This window comes from Monodon monoceros, unplaced genomic scaffold, assembly GCF_005190385.1.
Source record: "Monodon monoceros isolate NGI ecotype Baffin Bay Population unplaced genomic scaffold, NGI_Narwhal_1 Super_Scaffold_7, whole genome shotgun sequence".
Classification (NCBI taxonomy): domain Eukaryota; kingdom Metazoa; phylum Chordata; class Mammalia; order Artiodactyla; family Monodontidae; genus Monodon; species Monodon monoceros.
Genome location: NW_021703784.1, coordinates 99,637,140 through 99,663,257, shown reverse-complemented (window position 1 = coordinate 99,663,257; position 26,118 = coordinate 99,637,140). Strand labels below are relative to the sequence as shown.

Genomic DNA, 26,118 nt, shown 5'->3' with positions numbered 1-26,118 from the left:
ACACACACACACACACACACACACACACACACACACACACACACACACACACTTTCTCCGCTGTCACTCCTCTATGCCTATGCAGCCAAACCCAAACCAAGACCAGCAGGGTGTGTTCTTCTGGAGCCAGTAGCCTCCAGGGCTCGCAATCATGGTGCCTGTATGGCTGCAGCCCAAGCCTAGTCTAGGCCAGAAATGCTGGGACCCCTTCCAGCCCCCTCTTGCTCTCAGAAGCCCAGGTTTGATTCTCTAGGAGATGACAAAGATTCCCCTGGAGATGCCTTCCCAGCTCCTTCTGGTGAGGCTTTGGGTGCCGGACAACATAAGGAGATCCTGGGAGCCTAGAGACATTGGACGGTAAGAGAATCACTAGCCCCATTATACTGATGTGGAAACTGAGGCCCAGAGGGGCACAGAACGGGAATCATCAAGGACAGGCCTGGGATTTGGCCTCTCTCCTAACTCCTAGCTCTTTCCCTACCAACATGAAGGCTGCATGGTGGAGAGCGGGGGTTCTTTTTCTTTTTTATTCCAGCCGTGTATTGGACACTTACTGAGTGCCCTGCGCCAAATGCTTTACATAAACTGTCTCACGCGTTCCCCACAATGACCCTATGAGGTGAGTTGGATTATTCTCACTCTAAAGATGAGGGAAGTGGGGTCAAGGAAAACCAAATAGCCTGCCCAAGGTCCCCAGCTCCTTAGTAGCAGGCTGGGACTCACAGTCTGGTGGTCTGAGCCCGAAGCCTGACAACCCCACTCTGCTATGATGCGTCCCAGGTCGGGGACGGGGCTCACCTGGAATTCTGGTAGGACTTTAGGAGTTCCTTGAAACTTTTAAAGAGCATGTAGGTGTCCATGTGTGTGCACACGTATTCAAACATGCATTTTCTAAGGAAAGGGGCATTGCTCTTAGCAATACTTCAAAAGAATTTCTGACCCAGAAAAGGCTCAGAACCGCTGATACTGAGCAAAATCCTTGACCTTCTATGTAGAAGTTGCTGTGGCCTTGGGCAGGTCAGGACATGCCGGGGAGTTTTACTTGCAGATGTGTCGGGTGAATGTTTGAGGGTTGGTTGATTGATTCTAATGTTGGCCTTTAGGCCACCAACAGCCCAGGCAGGTCACGTACGGTGCTCTGTCATGCGTAGCCCCAGGCCTCCAGAACCTGCTGGTCTAGGCCACCGTGGCCTGGCCTGCCCTTATCTATAGGCCTGAAATCTGACCTGTCCGCCCTGGAGGTGGAGATCTGCCAGATGCTCTTACCATGAGATGGTTGATCTTGGCCACTCCAGCACCTGGAGCAGCTCACAGGACACCCACCACACCAAAGCTGAGCCACACGGCCAGCATCCAGGGCCACTGAGGCCAAAGGCCCACCTCCACCCACACCGAACTCCCATCATGCTGTCCGAAGGGGCCACTCCGGCCCTGGAAGCCCCCTCATCCTGCCCTAAAGGCCCAGCCAGTGGCAACAGGACCCTGGAGGGGACACTTCCTCTCAGAGGCCTCACTGGACTTCAGCCAGCCCAGACATGAGGCCAGGAGTGGAGGAACAGAGGCAGCTGAGTGGCATGCATGGAGACTGGGCTTGTCCTGAGAGTGGGGAGCTGCCAGAGTGGCACAAGGTCTGCTGGGAAGAGGAATAAGGGTGCCAGCCCACATGGGGCCCGCTTGACCTGCCATCTACACCGGCAGACACCCGGCTTTGAGAGCCCAGCTGCTGACTCTCATGCTCCCTCTACCTGGGGCTCCCAGGGGTTCCAAACCACTCACTGGTGTGCGCACAGGTGACCACGGAGGAAACCACATACGCCTCAGTTTCCTCATTTGTATGATGCAAAGATTGAGAGATGGTGTCCGGGAAAGAAAGGGCCTTCCCACCGTCCAGTCCAGGACAGCACTGTGACCCAGGGCTTGGCAGGGGCAGGTTACAAGGGCTTGGGAAGCTGGAGGGGTGGTCAGCCCCCCGCCCCACCCCAGCCCAGGACCCCTGAGGGGTGACAGACTGTGGGAGAGAACCGAAGGGACAAAGGTCAGTGGGCCGGCCATCTCAGGCAGACTGAGCACCTGGGACCCCTGCAGGGAGGCTGGCCCCCTGCTGAGGGCCCACCCACATGGACACCGCCCCTTAGACCTCCAGCCGAGTGGTCCCCTGGACTCACCCTTCCCTCCAACACCCACAGGTCCCCCCGTCCCAGCACCCACCTCCTGGACATCACTCGGTCATCAATGCTGCCCCGCACTGGCCTCTCCCCTGCTCGCCCCGCTCCAGCTCTACATCCACACGGGAGCCCAGGTAGGAATCTGACCTGTCGCTGCCCTGCAGGCATCCTTCACTGGCCTGAGGGGCCCGCAGGGTGAAAGGTAAGCAGCTTACAGGGCTGCCCTCCCGGCATCCTCTCATTCAGCTGCCCCAGCGCTGCAGCACCTTGGGGCTGTTCCACTCTCCATACCTATGGTCACATTGCTCCCTCCATCTGGAGCACTGGTCCCACTGCCTCAAGGGCTGTGTCCTGCAAGAGGCCTTTCCTTGACCTACTCTGAGACCTCTCAGCCTGCCCTAGGCAGCTCTGCACCTGCCCTGAGCCTCCACAGATGGCCGGACAGGGCAGGGAGGGCCCCTCGGAGCCTGGTGCTGGCAGGGCACATGGCAGGTCGGTGCCACACGTGAGTAAAGTTTCCAGGGGCCAAGTCCAAATTCCTCTGAAGTGGCTGGGTGAGCCAGGCCTACCTACCTAACCTCTCTGTGCCATCACAGGGCAGTAAGAGCTCACATCCCACAGGGTCGTGGCGAGGATTTGTAGTTTAACTCGAGTACCTGCCTCCCGTAGGCTGTGAGTTCCTCAACACGGCAGGTGTCTAATAATCAGTCTGCTGCCAGACACAGGGCATCCCAGGGACAAGAGGCAGAGGCCCAAGGGGGCAGGGCCTGCAGACAGCCATGGACCTCAGCCCCAAGCCCCGCTGGCCTCCCTGACCCCCAGCCCCTCACAGTACACCCACTGCTGGGCAGGTCTCATGAGCATCTCCTCCCCTCTACAGCTCACCTAGACTCTGCTCCCAGGAAGCCCCCGGACTGAACCGGCACTGCCTCCACTGATGGAGCTCCTTCTGCCCATCAGATGGTCCCACGTGGCCAGGGGCCCTTCTTGGGATGTGGGTGCTCCCAGAAGGGGTTCAGCAGAATCTGAAAGAATGGTGGGGCTGAGGTTTGGCCCAGGTGTCGGGGGGGCCTTGGGACAAAGTTTCTACCTTGAGGTCTACAGTCAAAATGAGATCATCCATCACCCAGGTATCAGATGCAAAAGGTCACGGGCCCTAGGCAAGCCCAGGTCTGCCCAGGGCCTTCCCAGGTGAGCTCCCCCTGCACGACTGCTCCTTCCCTCACTCTTCAGACCACTCGCCCTTTCTCAGCTTGCAGATGGAGGCTTCATAACACCTCGTTCAAGGGACTTTCTCTGACTACCTCCTAAGTTAAATCAGGGTCCCCTACTAGTCCCCCCTTCAGCACCTGCCCACTACCCTCACAGCTTGACTGTCAATGAGGCCTGGCCCTGAGAAAAGCAGGAATTCAAAATCAAGGAGACAGACATGAACCAGAAGTGTTTATTACAGAAATCTGGCCGAAGTTCCAACTGAGTAGCCCCAGCTGAGGCTAGGCTGGGGCCCTCTGCCCAGGGCTGGGCAGGTGAAATAGGCAAGAACAGAAGGAGTACACCTGGGACCAAGGCCTCAGAGCTGTGAGATGATGCTGGGGGCCAGACTGCAGGTGAGGCCCGTGCCATCTGGCTCCACGTTCAGGGACTTCACGATGCCATCCTCTATCACCATGGAGAACCTGCCAGAAAGAAGGGCCAGGCCAGCTGCAACAGCCTGGGCCTGGGGGCTGGGAATGGAGACAGGCGGGGTAGCAGGGGAACCGCACAGGAAACCCTCCTTTTACCTCTTCAGCCGTCGATTCCCAAAGAGGGACACCAGTGAATCATCTAGTAACAAATCTGTCTCCTGAAAGGAGAAGCAAAGGAAAGGTCAGGAACTCCCAGACCTGGCTGGTCCCCACACTGGCCATGTCCCTCCAAGTCCCTGCTTCCAAGATGGAGGCTGGGGGACCGGGTGCACTCACCTTTCCAAAGGCCCCAGTGGGGTCAGCCAGGAGCCGAACCTAAGGAGAAAGTAAGGTCACAAGAAAAATCTCCTGCTTGGCCCCTGATACCCCGCAGGACCCACACCTCACCTTGCCTTCTGTGTTGTGCGCTCGTCCCCACTCTTCAGTCACAAAGACATCATTAACGCTCAGACATGCCACCACCTCGATCCCCTTGGCCTTCAGGGTGCCAGCCTGCTCCACGTACCCTGGCAGGTGGGTCTGGGGAGGGGAAACAAAGAATCAGAAGATGGACAATTGCCTCTGCTCCTCAGCCCACCCTTCATCTCTAGGCCCTCCTCACTTCCCTACTTCAACAGCTTTGATCAGACAATGAGAACTGTGTAAGCCACAGTTCCTTTTTGCCTTGGCCACTAGGAAGCTCGGATCCAAACTTAAGTGTTCCTTGGTCAAGACCATGAACTTTCCATGGGCAGGACTATGTCTCATTTACCCAAGTCCCAAGTCCCTTCCACTGTGCCTGTCACCCAGCAGGATCAATGAGAGGTGTTGGATTTCATTGCATCACCTTTTCTCCTACATTCCTGGTACCTGTTCACAGCCTCAACTTATTTTTTTAAAAACGCAATAACGGTTTTTTAACTGTCACATCATCTACATCCTCTTGGTACAAGCTACCCCAGGACTATGTAAAGGACTAATGAACAATACAAACATGTACACAAGATCCCAACTGCTGAGCCCCAGAAGGGCAGCCCTCACCTTGGAACAGCCAGGGGTAAAGGCCCCAGGGACTCCAAAGAGCACCCCCTTCTTGCCCTTAAACAGCTCTGCCAGGTTCACCTTGTTCCCAGGCTTCCCTTCGAATACCACCACCGATGGGATGGCATCTCCCACCTAGAGGGAATGACACCAAGGTGAGGAGTGTGGGGGGGGCTGTGCAGGAGGCACCCGGATGGTGGTGCCTCCTTGGCCCTTTGTGCGGATGGTGGATGGCGCACAAAGGGCCAAGTAGCCCTGCCTGGTCCGGTGGAGCCAGGGTTGACACCCAGTGGGAAAGTCCAACCCTGTCAGACCTTCCAGAGGTCCCTTCCCAGCAACCACCTGGTTACCCCACATGCTCCAGGTTTCAAGGTGGCCCTATTCCTCTTAAGGGCCAGTTGGTGACAACAGAAAAAGGGAGAGGCCTCTCCAGGTGTCGCAAGAGGTTGAGTAAACAACCTGAGTTACAGGAAAGGACTGGGGTAGATGGGCGGGAGGAGGTGGGGAGGAGGCCCTGACAACACGGAGGGAGGGGATCCCGGCCACGGCTGAGTGTCCCACCCTCAAGAAGAGAAAAAGGGAAGGCAGCAGAAGGTGGGAAAGTTGGGGAGTGGGGTGCAGATTCCTACATCCAGAGGGTAGAGAATAAAAGAAGGAATCTCTTGAAGGGGGAGGGATCAGTCTACCTGGGAGTGTGTGAGGGCTTCATGGGGCCAGAAAAGGTAGAGAAAAGGGGGGAAAGTCAGGGGTGAAGGGAGTGCCTCTGAGAAACCCAGCAGTTGGTTGTAGGATGAAGCAGAAGGAGGGGGGAGATCTCAGAAGACTGTGGGGCAAAGGGGAGTCCCAAGGAGCTGGGGATGGTTCCAGAAGATGAGAAGGGTGAAAAACTCAGAAGCGTGGGAACTAGCCACGAGAGGAGTGCAATGGGGGCGGGAAGGTATGGAGGAGGGCACATATGGGGATTGAAAAGGGTAAAGGAGATGGTTCCATAAGGTGAGAAGCCATGGTACTCAATCTCCTGAAAATGGTGAAGACTCAACACTGGTGTCCCAAGATGGATGCGGAAGGGAGACGAGGGGAAGGCTCAAAAGCCTTGACTGTCCCAGGAGATGGGGCACGAGGCCCCTAAAACTGGCAACAACGTTGCAGCCACAGGGTTTTGATGAAGGGATGGGGGGGACAGACGGCGGAAGGAGCCTCTAGGGCAGCGGGGAGGGGTCCGGAGGGTAAGAAAGAGGTTGACTCTCCCCCAGACAAGCGGGACGAAGGGGCTTGGGGAAATAGGCGGGGGGCTGGGGGGCCGCGAAGAGGTCAGGCCTGGCTGGGCCAACGGTCACCTTGATCGGGGCCATGGCTACAGCAGCGCTTCTGAAACCTCGGACCCCGCCAAGCGTCCACTCTAGGCCTCCTTTCACGCACCGTCCGGCTCCCGCTGCTGCCGCTGCCGCACACTCAGCGACGGCCGGCCGGGAGACCGCCGAGCCCGCTCTACTGCCCAGGATGCGCAGCCACGCCAGCGGCATGCCGGGTCTCGAAACCACAATTGCCCCGCCCCTGCCTCACGGCTAAGGTAGAAGGCTGGGCCGGACAAAGGTGCTACCACGCAATCCTGCGAAAGGCGGAGCAAAAGGCGGGGCGTAGGTCGCCCCGGCCCCCTGCGCGGCGCCTCCACTGCGAAGGCGCGGGCGCCGCGCGCAAGGCGGAGTCTTCGACAAGGCTCGGCTCATCTGCATTAGGGACTGGATCACATGCGCACTTGCAAGTGGGCGGAGCTTTCGGCTGCCGCGCAGCTTATTTGCATGCAAGCATAGGGTGCTGCTGTTTTGATTGGCATAATTTACGGACTGGGGCAGTATTTCCGTTCCTTAACCGAAGCAAGGGGCGAGGAACGATGGTGTCAGGCGCCTGTGTAGGAGTAAAGCATATTTATTTTGCATTCCACGAAGGCCCCTGCATTGCAGCTGTTTTACATATTTGCGTTGTACACGACTTTTAGCAATTTGAGGTTTGTCTCAGCCAAAACCACTGAGCCTGCGCCGTAGCAATCTCCTGCCAAAACGCTTCCGGGAGCAGCGTTTGATCCCATCCGACCTCCGCTCCGGCAAGCACGGGAAGTTCTAGCAAGTTCGCCGGTTCCGCTCCTCCCAGCTGTCCAATAGGATAGAGCGGAGCAGCCCCGGAAATGACGCCAGGGGAATCCGCCCTCCTTCCGGTTCCGTCTTCGCGAGAGCGCGTAGCGTCGGGATGAAGCTGCTCACCCACAACCTGCTGAGTTCGCATGTGCGGGGGGTGGGGCCCCGTGGCTTCCCCCTGCGCCTCCAGGTACCGGCCGGGGGAGATCTCGGGCCCCTCTCCTGGGGGCAGGGGTAGGAGAACCAAGATCTGGTACCTGCCTAACTAAATCTCTCCACCGCGCAGGCCACCGAGGTCCGCATCAGCCCTGTGGAGTTCAACCCCGACTTCGTAGCTCGTATGATACCCAAAGTGGAGTGGGCGGCGCTTCTGGAGGCTGCGGACACCGTGAGGACCCTCGTTTTCTCCCGTGCACACCTTGGTTTGGGGGGGGGGTGGTCTCACCGCAGTCCTTTACACCAGGCCAGGGAGCCTGGCCTCAGGGCGAGTGACGGGGATACCCAGAGATGATTTGGGCCTATTGCCCACAGTTGCATCTGGTCGAGGTGCCCAAAGAGCCGATTCAGGGATATGAGCATGACGAGAGATTTCTGAGAAAGATGCACCACGTTCTGCTGGAGGTGAGAACCAGCCCATTACTTGCTTCCTGGCCATACACCCACACCTGGAGGCTGTCAGTGCTCAGCTCTCTTCCCCTCTTCCTGCAGGTGGATGTGTTGGAGGGCACCCTGCAATGCCCGGAGTCGGGACGTCTGTTCCCCATCAGCCGTGGGATCCCCAACATGCTGCTGAGTGATGAGGAAACTGAGACTTAAAAGCGTGCCAGGCCCGTTTTTCATTTTGTGAGCGTGTGTATCTTTGTTTACGTATATCCTGTTTGCTACTTCTATCCTGTGTATCCCCAACCCTTGGTCCAGTGACACACCAAACACACGGTGTTCTTGAGCTCGGTATTATATTTTTTTTCTCATTAAAGGTTCAAAACCAAAAGCGGTTTCTCTTTGCAGCAAATATACATTAAAATAGAGTCTCTGTACAGCCAAGGGCTCTGGGCCCTGGCTTGCCCCATGTCCCTGCGCCTCCCTGGCCAAACCCAAAAATAAATATAGTGTTATTGCTCTGCAGGGCATAGAGACAGTGCTCTCCCTACCCCGTGAGGAGGCTGGGTGGGAGCTGATGTGGGCGCCCTGGCCACCCCAGGGGCCCAGGGGCTGGAGCCTGCTTGGAGTTATTGCTTCAAGGGGGGGGGCAGTAATGCCCAATGCAAATGATGAGGAAAGGAGCGAAGGGAGCAGGGGCCTTTGCTCTCCAAATCCCTCTCTGTTCTGGAGAGGGACTCGGATTAAGCAGCAGCAAAAGCATCACCCACTGGGAGACTGTGGCCTCCACTCCCTTCCCTCCCTGAGATCAGGCTTCTGCCCCCCCCCACCACACACACACACACACACACACACACACACACACACACGCACGCCCCCTACAGCCCCCTATGGCTTCCGCAAGGCCCCCTACACCCTGGGGGCACGTTATGGCTTGCGAGGGGCAGCACTGTGCCCAGAGCCTGGGCATGCACGTTCCCAGCTTCTGACACCCCCTGGGAGGGGGGAGGGGAGGGCATAGGGCCTGCTCCGGCTGATGGTGTTGCCCTGGCCCTGCCAGCAGGCTGTGGCACTGCCCAGACCCCAGCTCTGCCCCCTTGGGGCTGACCCCGTGCTGGGCAGGTCCTGCCAGCACCCCCACCTGTGCCCAGCCCTCGCCTCAGTCCATCATGGCCTCCAGCATCTCCAGGAACAGCTTGTGCATGGGCACCTTGCCCTCCAGCTTCACCCCATAGAAATGGGCCAGCACTTTGCCTGCCGTCTGGCGAAGGAGCGGTAACGTAAGCAGCAGCCTGCCTGCCCGCCTCCGCTCAGCACCCCCTCCGGGGCCCGCCCGGCCAGCTTCATACTCCAGCAGGGCCTCGTGTAGAGCTTCTCGGAGCTGCTCCACAGCCTCAGCATCTTCAATGTGCACAGAGTCTGCAAGGAGAGGCGAGGGAGCTGTTGACGTGGGCCGTCTCCAGAGAGGGCAGAGCCACACCTGCCTGGGCACCGCTGGACGGGTCCCAACCAGGAGCCAGACAAGCATTTGCTGAAGCACCACCCACTGCTCCTGCCCATCAGCCAAGGCCCACCCTTTCTCCCTCGGCTATGGCCACCTCCTGTCCCCATCACCTTTTCTCTCACTAAATGGTTCACCTTTCTACAAAAGCATGGACACCAGGGTTCAAGATCCTGCATGCAGTTCCTGGACCTGTGCTTGCCCGGCTTTGTGACTTTCAGGAAGTCACTGTTCTTTCTTCACCTAAGCTACAGTTTTCCTTGTCTGCAAAATGGGACTGTGCCACCATCAGAGTTAAAAACCAGAGGGCCTTACAAAGAGGCCTGTCAGTACTTGCCCCAGACTCACCTGAATTGGCGAGGGCTAGGGCCTTCAACAGAACGTATTCCTCGCGTTCCAGCCGCAGGGCCTGCAGTCGCCGCACCAGCTGCAACAGGGCAGCCCCCAGTTCCCCCAGGCCAGCTGCTCGAGCCCCCTCTTCATCCAGGACCAGGTCCTCGGCAAAGGCCAGCTCATCCTGCAGTGGAAGTGAGCGCTGGGCCACACCCAACACCAGGACCTCCATCCACACGCTCTGCAGAACTGACATCTGGTCAGACAGCGACAGTGACGAGAAACCTGCAGGGCAGTAGGGGGCAGAGCTGGCTGAGCAAGCGCACCAGAGCAGGCATGGCCCCGCCTACCCAGGGAAGCCCCACATCGCCTGGGCCCTCTACCTGGGATGCTCTTGGCCCAGCTGATGGTGACCACGATCTCTCGGTCAAAGAGGTCACAGAGGGTAGCCACGGCTGGGAGGTGTCCATCAGGGCCCGCTGGGTCGGGCATGGCATACAGCTTCTCAGGCTCAACCACCAGGAGGTGGGACACCAGTGCATTCACCGGGGCTGCAGTGATAGTTGAAAGTGGCACTCAAATTCATCACCTTGCCAGCACTTCAGGGTCAAGCATCTTCCCAGAGTCAGTCCCCCTGTGGCCTTCCTCAATAGCCACTGGCCAGCCAGGCTCAGACACCTCTCTCCGGGAGGGGCTACACTATCTCCCAGGGAAAGCGTCTGTTTGTGGACAGGTTCTGAGTGTCAGAAAACTCCCTGCTCCCAGCTGTACTGCTTGAGGCCTGACGTAGAAAAGGATATTTTCGTAAATACTTCTTGGGGAAAATGAGTAAACGAATAGATGAAGGGAAGATTTGGGTCCCAGTGCCCAAGATAACTACTATCCCGAGTGAATGACGTCAGACGGGTCTCCCATGTCCGAGCTCCACCCCAACCCCAGAGCCCCCAAAGACCCCACTGTGCTCTCACCTGTCTTCCGAGGGCCTCCAGCTACTGCCAGAGGTCCAGCAGGGAAGGGGCCTGGGAAGGGCAGCGGGTCCACCTCTGGCCGCCGCTTGTACTTCTGTCGCCCACCCCGGACACGGTCCAGACGTACCCCTTGAATTGTAGGACAGGGCTGTGTCCATGGGGCTGGGGCTGGCCTGCTCTCCAGAGCCCACCTGCCCAGCCCAGTCCGCCAGGAACTTCCCAGGCCTTGCCCAGCCCAACCCCCTGCGCCCAGCCCCCACGCCTTGCCCAGGCCCCCGCCAGCGCTCACCCTCCTTGAGCATGCCCACCCGCAGGCACTTGGTGAAGCGACAGGCCTGGCAGGCCTTGCGTCTCCGCTTGGTGATCTCGCACTCGTTGGAGGCTGGACAGCTGTACTCGATGCTCCCTGCCAGGAAGAGGCAGGGCTCCAGTGGCGGCCTCCCAGGGCCCGGAGGAGGCCCAGCGGACAGGAGTCCCCTGACTCACCCCAGGTAAGCACAGGTCTGGGGAGAGCAGGAGTGCTGTGAATGGGGCAGGGAAGCCCGAGCACTGAAGGGAAAGGCCACTGGGCTAGGGGCCCTGGCCTGGGCAAGGGAGGGGCTGGGACCAGAGGAGTCGGGCTGCACCTGGCCCAAGCTTCTTATCAAGTCACGTTTCTGGGCTGTGCTGCTCTCATCAAGGGCCACAGTGGCCTCCACATTGCTACATCAAGCGGTCAATTCTCATCCTTATGTCATTTGGCCCAATGGAGCATCTAATGCCATTGATCCCTCCTAGAAACACTTTTCTTCTTTTGCTTCTAGGAAACCACACTCCCGGCTTTCCTCCCACCTCATTGCCACCTTGTGGTTTCTGTGCATCGGCCCACGCTCCTTCCATTGAAGACCCCTAGGGTGGCCCTCCGACCTGTCTCCACTGACTCACTCAAATGGTGATCTCACCAAGTCATGGGCTTTCAAATCTCCGTCTCTGGCCTAGACCAGCCTGAACTCTAGACGTATCCCACTGCCTCCTCCTGCGCGCCTGGAAGACACTACAAACTTAAGCCGCTCTAGATGGAGCCCCCAACCTACCCCTCCAAAGCCTGCAGCCGCACGTGTCCAGCTGCTCAAGCAGAAATCCAGGAGACATTTTTAATTCCTCTCTCACACCCCAAACCCAACCCACTGACAGATCCTGGTGGGCTTCACCTCCTACTATGTCCAGAAGCGCCCCTCTTCTGCCCCTGGCAACTGTTTCTACCCTTGACCAGAGTCACTGTCACCTCCGCTCCTGCTCTGTCTTTGCCTCCTTAGGTTACTGTCAACACAGAGACATCCTATTAAACCTAAGACAGGGAGTCCCCTAGCGGTCCAGTGGTGCGTTTCTCCTCACAGCCTGCTTTCTCCTACAACCTACCTGGGCTTCTTCAGCTCAAGACACCTCTTCAGGGAGGCACTCCAGAGTCCCAGACCCAGCCAGGTTCCCTGGCACACACCCTGCTCCTCGCCCTCCAGCACTCACCGCAGCTGTACTGTAACAGCTGTGTGCATTTCACTGTTTTCTCTGTCTCTCCCTCTGCTGGAATGTAAACTGCTTGAGGACAGGAGCGATCCTGCCTTAGTCCCAGCTATGCCCCCACACCTGGAACAGTGGCCAGGACAGCAGAGCACAAGTTTGTGAAGAGCAAGGATCCTGGAGGCTGCCACTTACCAATGGTGTGACCTTGGGCAAGTCCCACACCTAAGCCCTCGAACCCTCAGTTTTCCCATCTGTAAAACTGGGATGATTAAAAACTACTTCTGGGCTTCCCCGGTGGTGCAGTGGTTAAGAATCTGCCTGCCAATGCAGGGGACACGGGTTCAAGCCCTGGTCCAGGAAGATCCCAAACGCAGCGGAGCAGCTAAGCCCGTGCGCCACAAACACTGAGCCTGGGCTCTAGAGCCCACGAGCCACAACTACTGAGCTCACACGCCACAAACGCCGAAGCCTGCGCGCCTAGAGCCCGTGCTTCGCAACAAGAGAAGCCACCGCAGTGAAGAGTAGTCCCCGCTCGCCGCAACTAGAGAAAGCCCGGATGCAGCAACGAAGACCCAATGCAGCCAAAAATAAATAAATTAAATAAATATAAAACTTTATAAAAAAACTACTTCTTACAAAGGTTAGTTGTGAGAACTAAATGGGAAAATCAAGGTAAGACATTTAACATGGCTCACAGCACCTAAATGCTCAATAAATGATCACTATTTACGGCTAGTGCTCGATAAATATTTGTCAACAGAGAACGAAGCATTCCAGGGTGGGTAGGAGACACCTGGACCCGGACCTGGACCTGTTGGCTCAGGTCTTCAGGGCCAGAAGGGAGCACGGAGCTTTTAGACCAGCGGGTCTCAGCCAAGTCAAAACTTGCTAGAATGTCACAATCAGTCGTGAGGCATCTGTCCAAAGTTCAGTTATTAGTAATAAGCAGAGGCAACAGTCTGGCCTTTACGAGCTTAGCTCTGGACCTCAATCGACCCAAGTTCATATCTTGTTTCTGCCATTTTTCTACCTGTGGGACCTGAACAAAGTTTTGAAAACCTCTCTGGGCTTCAGTTATAATAGTGCTGGCACCTTAGAGATTGCTGTGTGGGTAACTGAGAGCATAAACGTAACAGGACACAGTGCCTGGCACTCAAGAAATGTCCTCAAAAAGGCTACATGTTATAACCCCCAAGTAACCAATGGTTTATATAAAAATATAAGTAACGGGCACATCCCAAATATCGCTTATTACATCACCATCTTGCTCACTCGCATTTTGATATGCTCTCCTGAGTGAGAAAAACTCAGTGAGTACTACTGGCAGGGATGCCTAATAGTCTTTTTAAAGTTAGGTGCTGAAGTACGACGTAGCCACTCTCAGTTACCCGTAAAAACCTGCCTTGTGCTCGTGCTGCTTCGGGGAAATCAACACAAAAGGGGGCATATTCTCTGCTGGTGAGAGGCCAGCAGCTGCAGGAAGCAAGAATAAAGTTTAGGCGTAAGCAGAGGCTGCTTTGAATTTTTCAGAGCCGCTGTGGAAGGTGCTGGGCCTGGAGTACCCAGAAACTTCGGAGGCATCTTGAGTCCCACTCTCACACCCCACATCCAATCCATCAACACATCCTGGTGGCTTTATTTAACATTTAAGGGAAAGGACGTTCCTGGGAGGTAGGAGGGCCTGGGAACTCCAGGCTGCCAACCCCAAGTGGTATCACGGCAGCCTGGGGGCCTACTGCCACCCAGCAGTGCACCAACTGGGGAGCGCCAGGCCCAGAGGGCAAAGGGCACAGGAGCGGGGTGGGGGCTCACCCTGGATGGTCCTCTTGAAGAAGGCTTTGCAGGCCTCACAGGATGCCACACCATAGTGGTAGCCGGAGGCCACGTCCCCACAGACCAGGCAGAGGCGTTTGGGCAGGGAGCTGAGCACCAGCTTCCCACCACCCTGCTCGCCAGGCCCAGCCCCCTCCCCATCCTCCTCCTCCTTGTGGCCTGGGAGGCAGCGGGTGGGAGCTGGGCCAGGGGCCAAGGCCACGGGGGGCTCAGTCTCAGTCTCCGAGGAACCCTTTGGGCTGTCAGGACTGGCTGGCTCTGCCTTGATGTAGAGAGGCTCAATGCCCACCACCTGGCTGGACATGGCGCTGGTCACCTGCGGGAAGAGACCCGTCAGGTCACAGGGAGGCCCTGGGTTGGGGGATGGAGACACCCTGTCACCCTGGTTGCCCAACCCCAGGCCTGGGGCCAGGCTTCCAGGCTCAGCAAGAGGGTGGGGGGGACAGAGTCCAAGGAAGGCTGCCCATGAAGAGGCCCGCCCCCCCCCCCCCGCCCGCGACTGTTGCCATGGAAACAGAGTCTCCAGAGCCAGTAACTGACAGCCGGTCTCCCACTTGGGAAACTGCAGGAGGCTTGGAAACCCCCTACTCCCACCCAGGCCAAGGAATAGGGTAACCTAAGTGCCCAAGCAACCTTCAACCCCGTCTGGAATCCCCAGCCAGGAGTGAGATACCTCTCAAATTTTCTCCAGATGTTAGAGAGCTCAGTGATCTCCCCCACACCTGGGTATCCTCCATTCAAGAGAGAAACTAAACTGAGGCACACAAACCCAAGGGTAGTTGATGTGCTCCACATGTGTGCATGTGTTTATACCCTCACACTCCCACTCACCTGGGTCCTCAGGTGTCCTCACCTGCACACACACGCTCACAATCACTCTCCTGGGCAGGTTCACGCTCACACATGTCCTTTCCCAAACCCCAGCACTCACTCATGCTCCCGTTTGCCTTCGCACACTCCTGAAGTGCACACCCCATAACAGTCACACCCAAGGCTCATAATCACACTCTCGCTCACACACTCTTACACTCTCACCATGCCCCCACACTCACACACACACACACACAGGCATAGTCCCTCGTGGAAACACAGAGCCTCTCACACCTGACACATCGCCACCTCCAGCCCCAGGCACACCAGCGGGCGTGGCTCCACCTCCTTGCACCCCCTCCAGCACATTCGCTCTTACACTCCTGCTGCCGCAGAGTCCTCCACCACGGGGCGCCCCGCCCCCCCAACCTGCGCACACCTACGGGAAGTTGTCTAAAGTTGCTGCGCCTCCCCTCCCCCTCCGCCCGCGGGGGACCTCTATCAGGTTATCAGGAAGTAATGGGGGAGCGCCAAGGAGGAGGAAGTTCTCCCCTGCCAGTGCGATGACCTTTGACCCAGAGAGGAGGGTGGCCCTAGGCCCCTTCGAGCGCCCCCACGTGGTCTTCAAAGCCCCTTCCCCGACAGAGAACCCTTCCCATCTTCAAGCCCGGCCCTCCCCTGGGACTTCGGCATGCTCCAGGTGCCGCATTGAACCCTGCCCTGGGACTAGATCCGAAGCCCAAGCCCGACTCTGGTCTCAGGCCGGCGCCCTAAGACCTGGACGCCATATCCCGCCCAGACCCTGATCCTGTCTGGCTTTCGACCGGGTCCCGACCGTGACCCGGGCCGGACCCCGCCTGGAACCCGCCCCCCGCCCGCCTCCCTGCCTCGCTCGCACATGGCCCCGGCGCACCGCCCGCCCACCCTCCAGCGGCGCTCCCCTCCGCCCCCGGACCTGGGGCCCCGGCAGGGCGGGCGGGCAGGCATGGGGGCCGAGCGGCCCGGAGCGCCGGGGTGAGCCTGGGGCCGCGGGCGGCCCCTCCTCCGCCGCCTCCTCGGGCCGCGCCGCCCTGCCGCGCCGCGTCCCCTCACTCGGCGGCGCCGCCGGCGGCTTGTAGGACACAAAAGGACATCGCGGCCGCTTCCTACTCCGCTTCCTCCAGCTGACAGCGGGGGCGGGGCTGGCCGTGCGCATGCAAAGCAGGGGGCGTGGCCCAGCGCCCTATGCTAATCAGGCAAGTGGGCCGAGCAGCGCCTGCGCTCCGGGACGTGTCAGGGCGGAGCCGGCGAAGCCAGCGGGCCGGCCTTCATGAAGGCCTCGCCCAGCCGCCGGCGAGCCGCAGCGGCGTACTTGGTTGCGTATATGCGGCCGCTGAGAGGGCGTGGCCAGAGGAGACGCGGAGAGGCTACGGGAGGGGGTGGGGCCAGGAGCGTTCTTACGTAAAGAAGGAGGCGGGGTGCGCTGTGCGCAAGGGAAATGGGAGAGGTAGTTCAGCGGCCGCCTCTGAGGGTCCGGGAGATGATATACATATGTAGATGAGAGGGCGGGACCAGCGCGGGGGGGGGGGGAGGGTGTCTGCATATGCATGAGGGGCGGGGCCTAGCACGCCCAAATTAGATAGGAGGTGCTGTCCCTTTCCCTTTTCCGCCTTCCCCCAGGATAACACAATCGGGGCACTTGGACCTCTCACCCAATATCACCACAAAGCTGCTGAACCCGGAGTGGGAGAAGCAGACCTAATGCATGCAAGAAGTCCTGGATTTCGAGTCCCGGGAAGGCGGAGCCGATAGGGCCCGAACCGAGAACGCTCAAGGTCACTGCGGTGACCGAGTGAAGGTCACAGGGAAAGGCGGGGCCACGTGCGTCCGCCTCACGCGGGCAGCCACGCATTGACTCACGGACCATGTACAGAAGACTCTTTTATTTCTCTAAGGCTCAAAATCCACATGGACAGGGTCGGGCTTGGATCTGGGACCAGGGCTGGAGTCGGGCGGTCACTCGAGCCCGAGGCGGTGCTCTCAGATCACCATGACTTGCAGCCTCTTGTTCCGGCGCCTCTTGAGCCCCTCGATGTATCGCTGCAGCTGCTTGGTCAGGAAGTGGTCCCGGCCGATCTCCGATCGGTAACCTGGAGGGCAGAACCCAACTCAGGGCAGTGAGCAGGGGCATGGCCTCCCCCAGCAGCTGGTCTTTGTTCTTTGGGGAACTTTGGATCTCCAGGGTACTGGGACCTGCCTGTTTGTTTCGAATGGTCAAGTCATAGACCTGTGCTCCAAACAGATGGGGGATTCAGAGTAGGATGGGGGTGTTGGGGTGGAGGATGGATGAGGAAGGCAAGTTTAGAGAAGATGTTGCCGGCCTGAATTAGGGCACTGGGAGCAGACAGCTTTTGGGACACCGCTTCGACCACCCAGTCTCAGCCATTAGCCCTCCCCACCCCACCCCCACATTCATAAACTAAGCAGGGCAAATCAAAGGAAGTTTACTCAAATAATCCACTGTCCAAAGGCTCCTCACAGCAACCAGGGAGGGGCCAAGGCCACAGAAAGGCTGTCATCCCCAATGGGCAAGTGAAGAAATAGCCTTAGAAAACCTACATCAGGTTGAGAGGGGCTGCACTGAGGCTAGAGCCCAGGCCCTTGACGGTCACCCCATGCTGTCCCCACTGGGTCTCCCTGTGCCCAGTCTCCTAACTTTTTACTTTTAATGGGGCTTCTGGAATATTTGTGGGTGGTAAGGGAATCTGACAAGGCAGACACATCCTGAAACCCCACTCCCACAGGCCGAAGCCCTGCCAAATCCCCCAAGGTCTCTTGTGGGAGCTGGGGGGATGGGGAGTGGGGAGGCTCACTCCGGAGGGCTTTGGTGAGGATTTCCAGAGCTTCATTCTCCATGAGTTCAGTCAGGGGCAGGGGCAGCTGGAGAGGCAGCAAGAGACTCAGATGTACAAGGGACCCCAGCTCTGCCCACAGCTGAAATGCCCCACCTGCTCCCTCCAGGCCCAAGACCCTCAACCGACCTGCCTGCCCCTCCACCCTGCAAAGCCCCCCCACCGTCTCACCCCTGAAACCCCCAACTTGCCCATCCCCCCACCCCCCCCACTAAACTCCCCAGTCTCCTTGGGTGCCTCCAACCCTGCTCTGCTGCTCCACCCAGTAGGCTCGATGGGGTGTGTGCTTCGAGATATTGAGCGATGACACTGAAGAAGACTTTTCTGGGAGAAGAGAAAAAAGGGATCAGTCATCTGCAGACTGCTGAGACTTCCCTGGAGCAGAGGGGATGTATGGGTAGGCATGTTGGCCGGGGTGGGGGCGGGGGGCCTTCAGAGACCAGCTCCAGGTGCCACTTTAGTGGGAAACAGGATGGGACAGTGGTTTAAAGCCTGGGCTTTGTTGTCCCACCCTCCGAGGTTCCAGTTATGACTGCCCCACTTTGTGAGACTTAAGGCCAGTGACTGACTTTCTGACCCTCAAGTTCTTCATCTGTACAATGGGATAATAAGAATGGCGCCATATGGAGGTTGTGAAGTTTAAAGGCGATCATGCAAGGGAAGCCCAGTGCCTGGCACAACAGCAAGTGCTCAACAAATGGCAGTTGTTATATTGTTATATGTTCCAATTCCCTGATGAAGGGCTGGAGAGCAGAGGTGGTGAGGAGAAAGGGGAGGCATGTCCCAATCAGCGCACAGCGCAAAGTTGGAAGTAAGTACTTAAAAATTGTAACCAATGACTTAATGAATGAAAGACAGGCACCTCCTCAAGCAGCGCAAATCCACAGAAAAGGCATTAACTCCCTCCTTTCAACTCTCCGGGTGATTCCATTAAAAGCACAGGTCCTACCGCGCTCCCTTTGTGCATTTTCCTGCTCGTCTCTATGACCCCAGGACTTTGTACGACGCCTGCCCGGTAGGGGGCGTTCCTAGAAGGTCTGGTTGATTTAAAGCGTGGAAGATTAGCGTTGGCGCCCCTTCCAGGGAATCCTAGAAACTTGGGTCCCACAGTTTTCCCCCATTTTACAGCAATAGAAACTGAGGCCCTGGCCATTGCCCTGCCCTGTGGGCGCCCACAGCCTATTGAAGCCACACTGACCGTCGTCGGTCTTGGAATCGTCCTCCTCTAAAGGGCCTCCCAGGGAGCTGCCGCGGCGCATCTCCAGCTCCATCAAGGCGTGCTCGTCCAGCTCCTCTGGCTTGAAGCTGTCCTTGTCCTCTCCGTCATCCGATTCTTCCCAGCCACCGTCCGAGTCGTGGCCAGCCTTCTGGTTGTAGGACCAGCGAGTCTTGCCGCCTACGCTGCTGCCCTCCAGTTCCGAGTCCTCACGGACAGTAGGCAGCGGTACATTCAGCTTCGGCTGCGACTGCGTGGCCGTAGTCCACAGATTCCGGGTGTCGTGCGGGCTCGACTTGCCTGAGCCACGGTGGCCCGAAGACTTGGCCAACGCCTGTAGGCCACATACACCGAGGGAAGCCAAGGGTCGTGGGGAATTGGGAAGGAAAGGAAGAGCAGGCTGAGGGGGGGGGGGGTTTCCTGGGCCCCCCCCGGGGCGGAGACCCGGTTGCGGGGGGGGGGAGGGGGGGGGGGTGATGGTTGGGAGCTGCCCTGAGCCAGGGCTGAGTGAGAGGATAGCCAGGGAGGGGCCCAGGGTGGACCTAGGATGAGTCTGGGGGCTGACAGGGTGAGGAGGACCAGGAAGAGTTCTTACTTTGAAAGGCTTTTCCTCCATGGCTCTGCCCCAACGGACCCAGTCGCCAAAGGCCTCGGGGCGAGGAGGAGGGGGTCACGCTCCAGGAAGGGGGAGGGGCAGGGTCCCGTCCAGAATGGCGATGGGGGTCTCGCGCGGGGAAGGTTCAAGCTACAGCCCTCCACACTAGATGCCATTATGTCTCCCCATCCCTGCCCCCATAGCTGTACTGAGGATGGACGCACCGCCCATCTTGGCAGATTCCCATGCCAGACCCTATCCTTAACCTCCAGGCAGAGACACCGGTCCAAGCACTGACAAGAGTGCCACGCCTTGACCGATGGTTCGGGTGGTGGTGGGGGGGAGGGTTCGGCCTGGGGGTCGTGGGGGGGGGCTGACTTGCCCCGGAGGTGGCCCGACGACGCAAGCACTCGCACACCCTCTCGCGTCCCCGGAGCTCCACGCCCGCAGCGATGCAGACTGTTTTCGTTTATTGATGTAGGCTTTGAGGCACAGTCGTGAGATGTTGTGAGGGACAGGCCCAGACGGACAACGAGACAGAAAGCCTTGGGGTTCTGGAAATGGATGAAGTGAGGAGGGGGCCAGGAGCAGAGAGTGGCAGACAAGCAACCCGTAGCCTCCTCCCCAGGTTTCAGCCGGGTCGGTCGAGAGAGGGCTCTTTGGTTAAACAAGCAGAGCATGCCGGGGAGAGAGCAAGAACGGAGCCCTTGGAGAGGCCCGGGCAGGGGTCTTGCCCCTACGCGGGCACGCCTTTGTCCCGGGGGCGCCCCGGGCCGCGGGGCCGCGCGGGCTTCCTGGGGGTGTTGAGGGGGCGGCGGCTGCCCCGTGGAGCGCGGGGCAGTGCGCAGCCGCGCTCGCTCTGCGTGTCCGAGGACTCGTCGATGAAGGCCAGATTCTCGCTGGGGTAGTCCAGCGCGGAGGCCGTGGGCGGGGTGGGCGGCGTGGGCGGAGAGGGTGGCTCGGTCTTCTCCGGGGCCGCAGGGGATAGGGGTCTGCTGGCGGGCTGCGCTGGGCACGGCGGCGGAGGCTGGGGGGGCCGCTCCTTCTCCGGCGGCGGTGGTGCCGTGGGCCCGACTCGCTGGGTCACCCGCGCGGTCACCGTGCCGGTCCAGCTGGCAGCCTGCGCCGTGAGGCCGCCCATCTGCGCGGGGAGGAAAGGCAGTCCTCGACCGGGGCTCCTCGACCGTCTCCGCAACCCCGGGAGCCTGCCCCTTCACCAGTCAGGCATTGCCCCTCTTTTCCGCCTCGTCTTCCTGCCTCAGGAGTGGGAAAAGGCCGGAGAAGGGAAAAGCTCATCACCCAGCCACATGCTCTCCCCTCCTCCATCTGCGCGGAAGTGCCCTTTTCTCCAGAAGAAAGGACCGACCGGACTTTATTTCAGCTCTCCCTCCCGTGCCCCCAGAGACCTTTGCGCCTCCCCCCTCTCCACGGCCGGGAGCAAGGAGTGGGGCTACAAAATATTTAGAACAATAAATAAAAATACAACAACAAATAAAATTTTAGTGTAAGTATGTCCCATGCAATATTTGGGACATTTATACTCAAATATTATTTGCAACTTATCCAAAATTCACATCAACCGGGCTTCCTTTATCTTTATTTGCTAAATCTGGTAACCTTATCCATGAGAGTAGAGATGGAGTCACCTGCAAACCTGTCAGAGTTTATCGCTTTGTTCCCGGCCGGTGCGCACTGGGGCTCCCTCAGTCCCTGCCTTGGGGAGCCCACACTCTGGAAGGGAGGCAGACTAGTCAACCTGCTGCTGGTGAGCAGCGCATCAGCGCCAGGGCGCAGGCGCGGTGTCGACGCAGGGGCGCCTACCTCTGCCCGAGTGCGGCGGGACACTACTCGCAGCCAGTTCCCGATGGTGGTGAGCACTGAAGCGAAGTAGGCCAGGCCGAGTAGGATCCAGAACCACACCAGCGGCTGGTAGGCTGCAGAGTTCTGGTTGGGGCTGGCTCCTGAGACGCCACGGGGAGGGCAGAAAGAAGTTGATTGTGAGACACGCCTTGAGCCTGTGAGTCTCTGGTTCACTGCCCCTCTTCCCAACTCGTTGAGAGGATCCGCCCTCCCCAGGACGGTGGGTATGAGCTAGAGTGCGCGAATGGATGCAAGAAGATGAGTGGGAGTGACTTGAAGGTGTGCAAGAGAAAAGTGGGGTGCTCACGTGCAAGAATGTGAGCATGTGTGAGGGGTGCACGTGTACAAGAATGTGGCACGTGTGAAGGGGTCACTTAATATGTGTGAGCATGCGTGGGGTGCAAGCATGCGAGAACGTAAGTGGGCATGAGGTGTTGGTGCATCCCTGGAAAAATGTGAGGGTGCATTCAGTGAGTGGATGTAGGGATTGGAGCAAGCACGTGTGAGCGCACAAGCGCCCTGTGGAACCTGGAGGGAGAGGCAAGATTGCAGAGCCCCTGGGCAGGAATAAAATGGGTAGGGAAGTGCAACCCAAGAAAGTGGCCTCACCGGCCACATAGTCCCCGAAGCCCACCGTGGTGAGCGTCACCACGACGAAGTAGATGGCCTCCAGCTTGCTCCAGCCCTCCACATAGCAGAAAACGAACGTGGGCGTGAGAACGAAGAGCAGGCAGCCGATCAGCAGAAAGAGCACCGCCGATAGAATTCGCACCAGCTCTGGTGGCACCTGCCACTTCTGCAGGGAGGGCAGTAGGCAGGGCCGAGGAGTCACCAAAACCTCCAACTCTCACACCCCACAACCCTCTTCTGGGAGCCCGTGTCCGAGGTTCGCGCGATTCAGGCGCCCCCCGCTCACGTGCCGGGTGGGTATGTAAGGAAGTGTATCCCGAGCCCAACGCAAGGGCGCGCAGGGTGTGGAGCAGCTCACCAGGAAGATGGCTTCGATGTGACCAATGCCGCGGCGTAGGGAGGAGCCCAGCCGGTCCCCGACCCCTGCCAGCAGTATCCCGAACAGCGGGATCCCCACCAGTGCATAAAAGATGCAGAAGAGGCGGCCAGCATCTGTGCGCAGGGCCGCGTTGCCATAGCCTGGGCAGAGGGGTCTAGGGGTCATAGCAGCTCTAGGGGTTGCCTGGCACCCCCCTACCTCCCCCTGCGCCTTCGCCTGTGAGAAAGCCCAGCCACCCCGTGCCCCCTCCCATGACCAGTCCCCTCCCCCACCGATGGTGGTGATGATGGTGCCTGAGAAAAAGAAGGCGCTGCCCAGGTCCCAGGCTGAGTGGTTGCTGTTACTGGTTGAGTTGGTGTCAGGGTTTGCACCCCCTCCCAGGGCATCAGCCACCTCCTGCAGGACAAGATGCAGAAGGAGGAACCTCAGTCCTTCCCTCCCGTCCTAGCCAACCCCCTGGCCGTCCAGTCTCCAAGGTGTTTCCCTCCTTACCCCTCCCACCTCTCCCCTGCCCTCTGGTCTCCCTGAAGGCAATCCCTTAGAGCAGACATTGCAAATTGGAGAGCCCAATTTTGTTTGACCAACACATTGTTTTAGAGACATTTGAATTATCGGCCCCTTAATTTCATATAACAGATTTCCAGTTTTACAGTGGTCAGGAGCACAGACTCTGGGACCAGACTGCCTGGGTTCAAATCTTGGTGCTAGGTGAAGTTGAGCTGTGCATCGATTTCTGCATCTATCATTTGGGGATGGTGATAATAGTACCTACCTCGTAGAGTTATTGTGAAAATTAAAGCACTCACATCAAAGCAAGCACTGTGTGTTTGTGAAATTAGTCCCCATGTAGAGATCGTGCCCAGTGAGTTCCAGCTTTCCACAGACCCCACCAGTCCCACCGCCCCTTTGGAAGCTGAGTTTGAGTCCCTTGCCTTCGAAAATCTGATGAAAGTTAGGGACCCTCCCTCCAGGAAGGTTCACATACCAATAAACTTTGCATCCAGTTTTAGGAGGGTCATGGATACACAAACCCCTGCCCACCCTGCTGAAGTCCAAACCAAACCCTGTGCTACATAGTAGGTGATCAATAAACATGATTAAATTAATGAAACGGCCATGTGTCTGCCCCTCTTGACAACCAGTCTGCCTCCCCCTCGGAGGCGGAGTCTGTGTTTTGAGAGTGCCTGCCCTAAGTGATGGAGGTTAGAGCATATAGAGGAGGGGGTGCAGAGGGGCCCTTCCCCAAGGAGCACAGAGCTAAGACACAAGTGGTGTGATGGAGGTCAGAAACCACCTTCTTTCTGACTGCAAGTCCTCATTAGCAAGACACATTCCAAATTAATCTTCCTAAAGTGATGGCCCAGAATCTCCGTTGTTCCCTGCTATCTGCAGAGTAGAGTCCAAACTCCCCAGCCCAGCCTGTAAGCCCCTTCTCAGTCCGGTCCCACCCTCCCTTTCCCCAGTCTTCACTCCTGGGACCCCCATTTTGGAATTCAAGTTACAGTGACCTTATCCCCCAATTTTCTGAGATGATTCCATTTCCTGAGATAATTGTTTAATACAGCCAAGAAGTGAAAGGTATGATTAAAAGTGGTTTAATTTTATTCTGCAACACTTTTCCAATAAATTCACTACTTAGGGGAAAAAATCCTTTGTCATTCTGTGTGTTCTAATTTTTGCTTCAAATGACTAGGCATCTGTTAAATCCAAGAACTGCAAAACACTCTGAGCTTTCCAGCCTCCACGCCTTTGCCCATGCTGTTCCTCTGCCTGGGAGTCTCTTTCAACCCAATCACACATCCCTCAAATTCTACCCATCTAACCTGCTTCATTTCAATTACCAGCTCTTCCCAAAGGCCCCTGGCATCTCCCTCCTTGCCCCCAGCACCTAGCCCAGGACCCAGCATACAAGAGGCATTTAACAAAGAAGGAAGTAATGAAAGCTCCTTTTCTACTAAATCCTACAGTGAACTTTCCATGGATTTGTCCCTTCACCTAGATGTAACATCCTCTAGGGTAGAGTCTGCATCTGTTCCACCCCAATATCAATTTCCCTGCTCACTCTATGGTGTACAGCACAGCACCTAGCACATAGTAGGTGCATAATTGCTGCATGACTATTTATGGAAGAGAAATAAAGCAGCTGTTGCCCTCCTTGCTTGGTTCTGCCCTTCCTTTTCTTCTTCTTCTTCTTCTTCTTCGTCGTCGTCTTTTTTTTTTTTTTTAATCCAGGAAAAAAGGAATTCCTTTGTGAAGATAAAATAGGTCAGATTCCCTCCCTCCTCCTGCCCTGTGGTCTGGCCAGGCACTCTCCTACCCAGGCCTCTCGGAGCTTTGCTGGGCATTCTGGAGGTGTCAGAGACAATGTCAAGCTGCCTGTGTCCTGGACCCACCCCATCCTCATCTCTGCTCCAGGTCCTGCCACCTTGGGAATCAGCTGGAACACCGAGGCTCCATGTTGATGGCTCCTCCCTCCAAAAGAAGGAGCAGGAAATAGGGGTGCCTTTCAATAAAATAATAAACATGAATGTATTAAAGTTAAATGTTACTTTATTTTTTTTTAATATGACAGTGGCTCAGAAATCAGAGAGAGAGCAGCAGAGGTGCTTGCCTGACAGTAGCCCAGAAGGCTGCAACCCACACTTTCTTTAGTCATTGGTCCAAAGTTGACCCCATCCCTGACTCGCCCTCCCTCTAGCGTCCATATCATAAGCATGTGTCCTGGTGGGAAGGTGTGCTCAACCTGGCATCCATGATGGCATGGACCAGCTTGGGGGATCCTGAAACCCTCCGAAATCATCAGTACATGTTTATATGTGCACTTTTCTGGAGGTAGCGGGTGGGGAAGTGTTCACAGTGTTCTTGGGTTTCTCTGAGGCATCTGTGACTTCAAAGAAGCATAGGAACTAGTGTAGGGTTGCCAGATTTAGCAAATAAAAATACTGCACGGGACATATTTATATTTTAAAAGTATTCATTCTTTAGCTGAAATTTACATTTAACTGAGTGTTCCAGACTTCATCTGGCAACCCTAAACCAGTGAGTTAGACCTGAGAAAATGTAACATATCTCATCTGCTACAGCCATGTATTCATTTCTTCCTTCATGCGTTCCTTCATTCAACCACTATCACACACGGAAGGAGCCATTTTAGGAAGATAACCCAATGCCAGGCACAGCAAGGAAAACAAATGCCGCCCTGGCCGCCATATTGAAAACACAGAGACCTGGATCCCAGCCTCTGCCCTGCACCCCCCAGCGGCACCCTGCCTTCAGGGGTGCGGGTCTGGAAGCAGCTCTCCAGCACAGGGTCCCAGTGGCATGCAGCTAGTGTCAGGGGGGCACGGGTGACTGCTGAAGGAGCTCTCCCCCACCCACGCACCTTGATGAAGAGCCCCAGGTCCTGGTCGCTCACACATGGATGGGCCCTCAGGAACTTCTCTCGGACCTCCCCCAGCTCCCTTTGGGCCTGCTGCTCATGGGGCTGTTCCAGGGCCTGGAACACCAGGGCACCAGACACCAAGTAGAGCAGGACCACAGCCAACAGTGCCAGTAGTGTGGTGCTGCGCATGGCGCGCCCAGAGGACCGGCCAATTCCACGGCCCGTCTGGGGAGGCCGGGCAGGGGGCTCCTGGGGAGCTGCAGTCACTGTGGGCAGAACCAGGGATGCTGGGATCAATAACCTGACCTGACACCCCTACACCCTCCTCCAACCCCTACACACCCAATGGTCTTGGAGCCCCCAGCCCTACTACCCACAGACGTCTTCTCCTCACATCCCTCTGGCCGGACACTTGGTACCAGGACACACCCAGTCCCCCCACCTCTGTCCTCCCCCTTACCTCCACTGCCCGGCCCTCAGCCCCTGTCCAGGGACTCCAGGGTGTGAGAAGATAAGAGGGCACCGGGAAGGAGAGTGGAAGGGGGAAAGAGAGACCGAGCCTGCCGAGGGAGAGGCAGGACGAGCGAGGAAATGCTGGGGGCGTGCAGGGGGCCTGGG

The 26,118-nt window shown here is 57.6% G+C and overlaps 5 protein-coding genes and 1 long non-coding RNA gene across 7 annotated transcripts in view; 2 read left to right on the top strand and 4 right to left on the bottom strand.

Moving 5' to 3' along the window:
• LOC114886692 overlaps positions 1-3,357 on the top strand; it is a 12,136-nt gene extending 8,779 nt beyond the window's left edge. The window contains exons 2-3 of the long non-coding RNA XR_003791389.1: positions 536-619; positions 2,187-3,357. This is a non-coding gene — a long non-coding RNA (uncharacterized LOC114886692). The remainder of the gene's footprint in view (positions 1-535; positions 620-2,186) is intronic.
• Positions 3,358-3,587: 230 nt separating this feature from the next.
• Positions 3,588-6,640, bottom strand: PRDX5 (peroxiredoxin 5). Its single transcript, XM_029207540.1, has 6 exons — positions 6,208-6,640; positions 4,871-5,005; positions 4,238-4,369; positions 4,127-4,165; positions 3,947-4,008; positions 3,588-3,841 (listed from the first exon to the last, which is right to left on the bottom strand). The coding sequence occupies exons 1-6, from the start codon at positions 6,391-6,393 to the stop codon at positions 3,736-3,738; spliced, it is 660 nt and encodes a 219-aa protein (XP_029063373.1). The 5' UTR covers positions 6,394-6,640; the 3' UTR covers positions 3,588-3,735.
• Positions 6,641-6,686: 46 nt separating this feature from the next.
• On the top strand, positions 6,687-7,993 carry TRMT112 (tRNA methyltransferase subunit 11-2). Its single transcript, XM_029207541.1, has 4 exons — positions 6,687-7,192; positions 7,289-7,390; positions 7,534-7,623; positions 7,711-7,993. The coding sequence occupies exons 1-4, from the start codon at positions 7,115-7,117 to the stop codon at positions 7,816-7,818; spliced, it is 378 nt and encodes a 125-aa protein (XP_029063374.1). The 5' UTR covers positions 6,687-7,114; the 3' UTR covers positions 7,819-7,993.
• On the bottom strand, positions 7,962-15,679 carry ESRRA (estrogen related receptor alpha). The gene is made up of 7 exons (XM_029207539.1): positions 15,503-15,679; positions 13,717-14,053; positions 10,694-10,810; positions 10,405-10,533; positions 9,820-9,987; positions 9,452-9,721; positions 7,962-9,021 (listed from the first exon to the last, which is right to left on the bottom strand). The coding sequence occupies exons 2-7, from the start codon at positions 14,039-14,041 to the stop codon at positions 8,762-8,764; spliced, it is 1,269 nt and encodes a 422-aa protein (XP_029063372.1). The 5' UTR covers positions 14,042-14,053; positions 15,503-15,679; the 3' UTR covers positions 7,962-8,761.
• An 809-nt stretch (positions 15,680-16,488) lies between these two features.
• CATSPERZ (catsper channel auxiliary subunit zeta) lies at positions 16,489-19,270 on the bottom strand. 2 transcript variants are annotated; one of them, XM_029207047.1, is made up of 5 exons: positions 19,250-19,270; positions 18,637-18,988; positions 17,683-17,762; positions 17,400-17,466; positions 16,489-16,676 (listed from the first exon to the last, which is right to left on the bottom strand). In XM_029207047.1, the coding sequence occupies exons 1-5, from the start codon at positions 19,268-19,270 to the stop codon at positions 16,567-16,569; spliced, it is 630 nt and encodes a 209-aa protein (XP_029062880.1). In that variant the 3' UTR covers positions 16,489-16,566. The 2 variants fall into 2 exon arrangements, with proteins under 2 accessions (XP_029062880.1, XP_029062879.1); XM_029207046.1 differs by having other exon boundaries at positions 18,637-19,270.
• A 408-nt stretch (positions 19,271-19,678) lies between these two features.
• Positions 19,679-25,761, bottom strand: KCNK4 (potassium two pore domain channel subfamily K member 4). The gene is made up of 6 exons (XM_029208991.1): positions 25,501-25,761; positions 22,391-22,514; positions 22,098-22,258; positions 21,719-21,905; positions 21,071-21,210; positions 19,679-20,390 (listed from the first exon to the last, which is right to left on the bottom strand). Exons 1-6 carry the CDS (start codon positions 25,687-25,689, stop codon positions 19,986-19,988), a joined length of 1,206 nt encoding a protein of 401 aa, XP_029064824.1. The 5' UTR covers positions 25,690-25,761; the 3' UTR covers positions 19,679-19,985.
• Positions 25,762-26,118: the final 357 nt, after the last annotated feature.

Excerpts from the sequence above, each read along its gene's own strand:
- TRMT112 (XM_029207541.1), top strand. The coding sequence starts at position 7,115 with ATGAAGCTGCTCACCCACAACCTGCTGAGTTCGCATGTGCGGGGGGTG. Across the intron at positions 7,391-7,533 it reads TTCTGGAGGCTGCGGACACC|TTGCATCTGGTCGAGGTGCC; the intron begins GTGAGGACCCTC and ends TATTGCCCACAG. Across the intron at positions 7,624-7,710 it reads TGCACCACGTTCTGCTGGAG|GTGGATGTGTTGGAGGGCAC; the intron begins GTGAGAACCAGC and ends CTCTTCCTGCAG.
- CATSPERZ (XM_029207046.1), bottom strand. The coding sequence starts at position 19,270 with ATGGAGGAAAAGCCTTTCAAAGTAAGAACTCTTCCTGGTCCTCCTCAC. Across the intron at positions 17,763-18,636 it reads CGATTCCAAGACCGACGACG|AAAAGTCTTCTTCAGTGTCA; the intron begins GTCAGTGTGGCT and ends CTCTTCTCCCAG. Across the intron at positions 16,677-17,399 it reads CCTCACCAAAGCCCTCCGGA|GTTACCGATCGGAGATCGGC; the intron begins GTGAGCCTCCCC and ends TCTGCCCTCCAG.
- ESRRA (XM_029207539.1), bottom strand. The coding sequence starts at position 14,041 with ATGTCCAGCCAGGTGGTGGGCATTGAGCCTCTCTACATCAAGGCAGAG. Across the intron at positions 10,534-10,693 it reads GGTGGGCATGCTCAAGGAGG|GGGTACGTCTGGACCGTGTC; the intron begins GTGAGCGCTGGC and ends CTACAATTCAAG. Across the intron at positions 9,722-9,819 it reads CTGGGCCAAGAGCATCCCAG|GTTTCTCGTCACTGTCGCTG; the intron begins GTAGAGGGCCCA and ends ACTGCCCTGCAG.
- KCNK4 (XM_029208991.1), bottom strand. The coding sequence starts at position 25,689 with ATGCGCAGCACCACACTACTGGCACTGTTGGCTGTGGTCCTGCTCTAC. Across the intron at positions 22,515-25,500 it reads ACCTGGGGCTCTTCATCAAG|GAGGTGGCTGATGCCCTGGG; the intron begins GTGCGTGGGTGG and ends CTTGTCCTGCAG. Across the intron at positions 20,391-21,070 it reads CCCGCCGCACTCGGGCAGAG|ATGGGCGGCCTCACGGCGCA; the intron begins GTAGGCGCCCCT and ends CTCCCCGCGCAG.
- PRDX5 (XM_029207540.1), bottom strand. The coding sequence starts at position 6,393 with ATGCCGCTGGCGTGGCTGCGCATCCTGGGCAGTAGAGCGGGCTCGGCG. Across the intron at positions 5,006-6,207 it reads TAGCCATGGCCCCGATCAAG|GTGGGAGATGCCATCCCATC; the intron begins GTGACCGTTGGC and ends CATTCCCTCTAG. Across the intron at positions 3,842-3,946 it reads GGGAATCGACGGCTGAAGAG|GTTCTCCATGGTGATAGAGG; the intron begins GTAAAAGGAGGG and ends TCTTTCTGGCAG.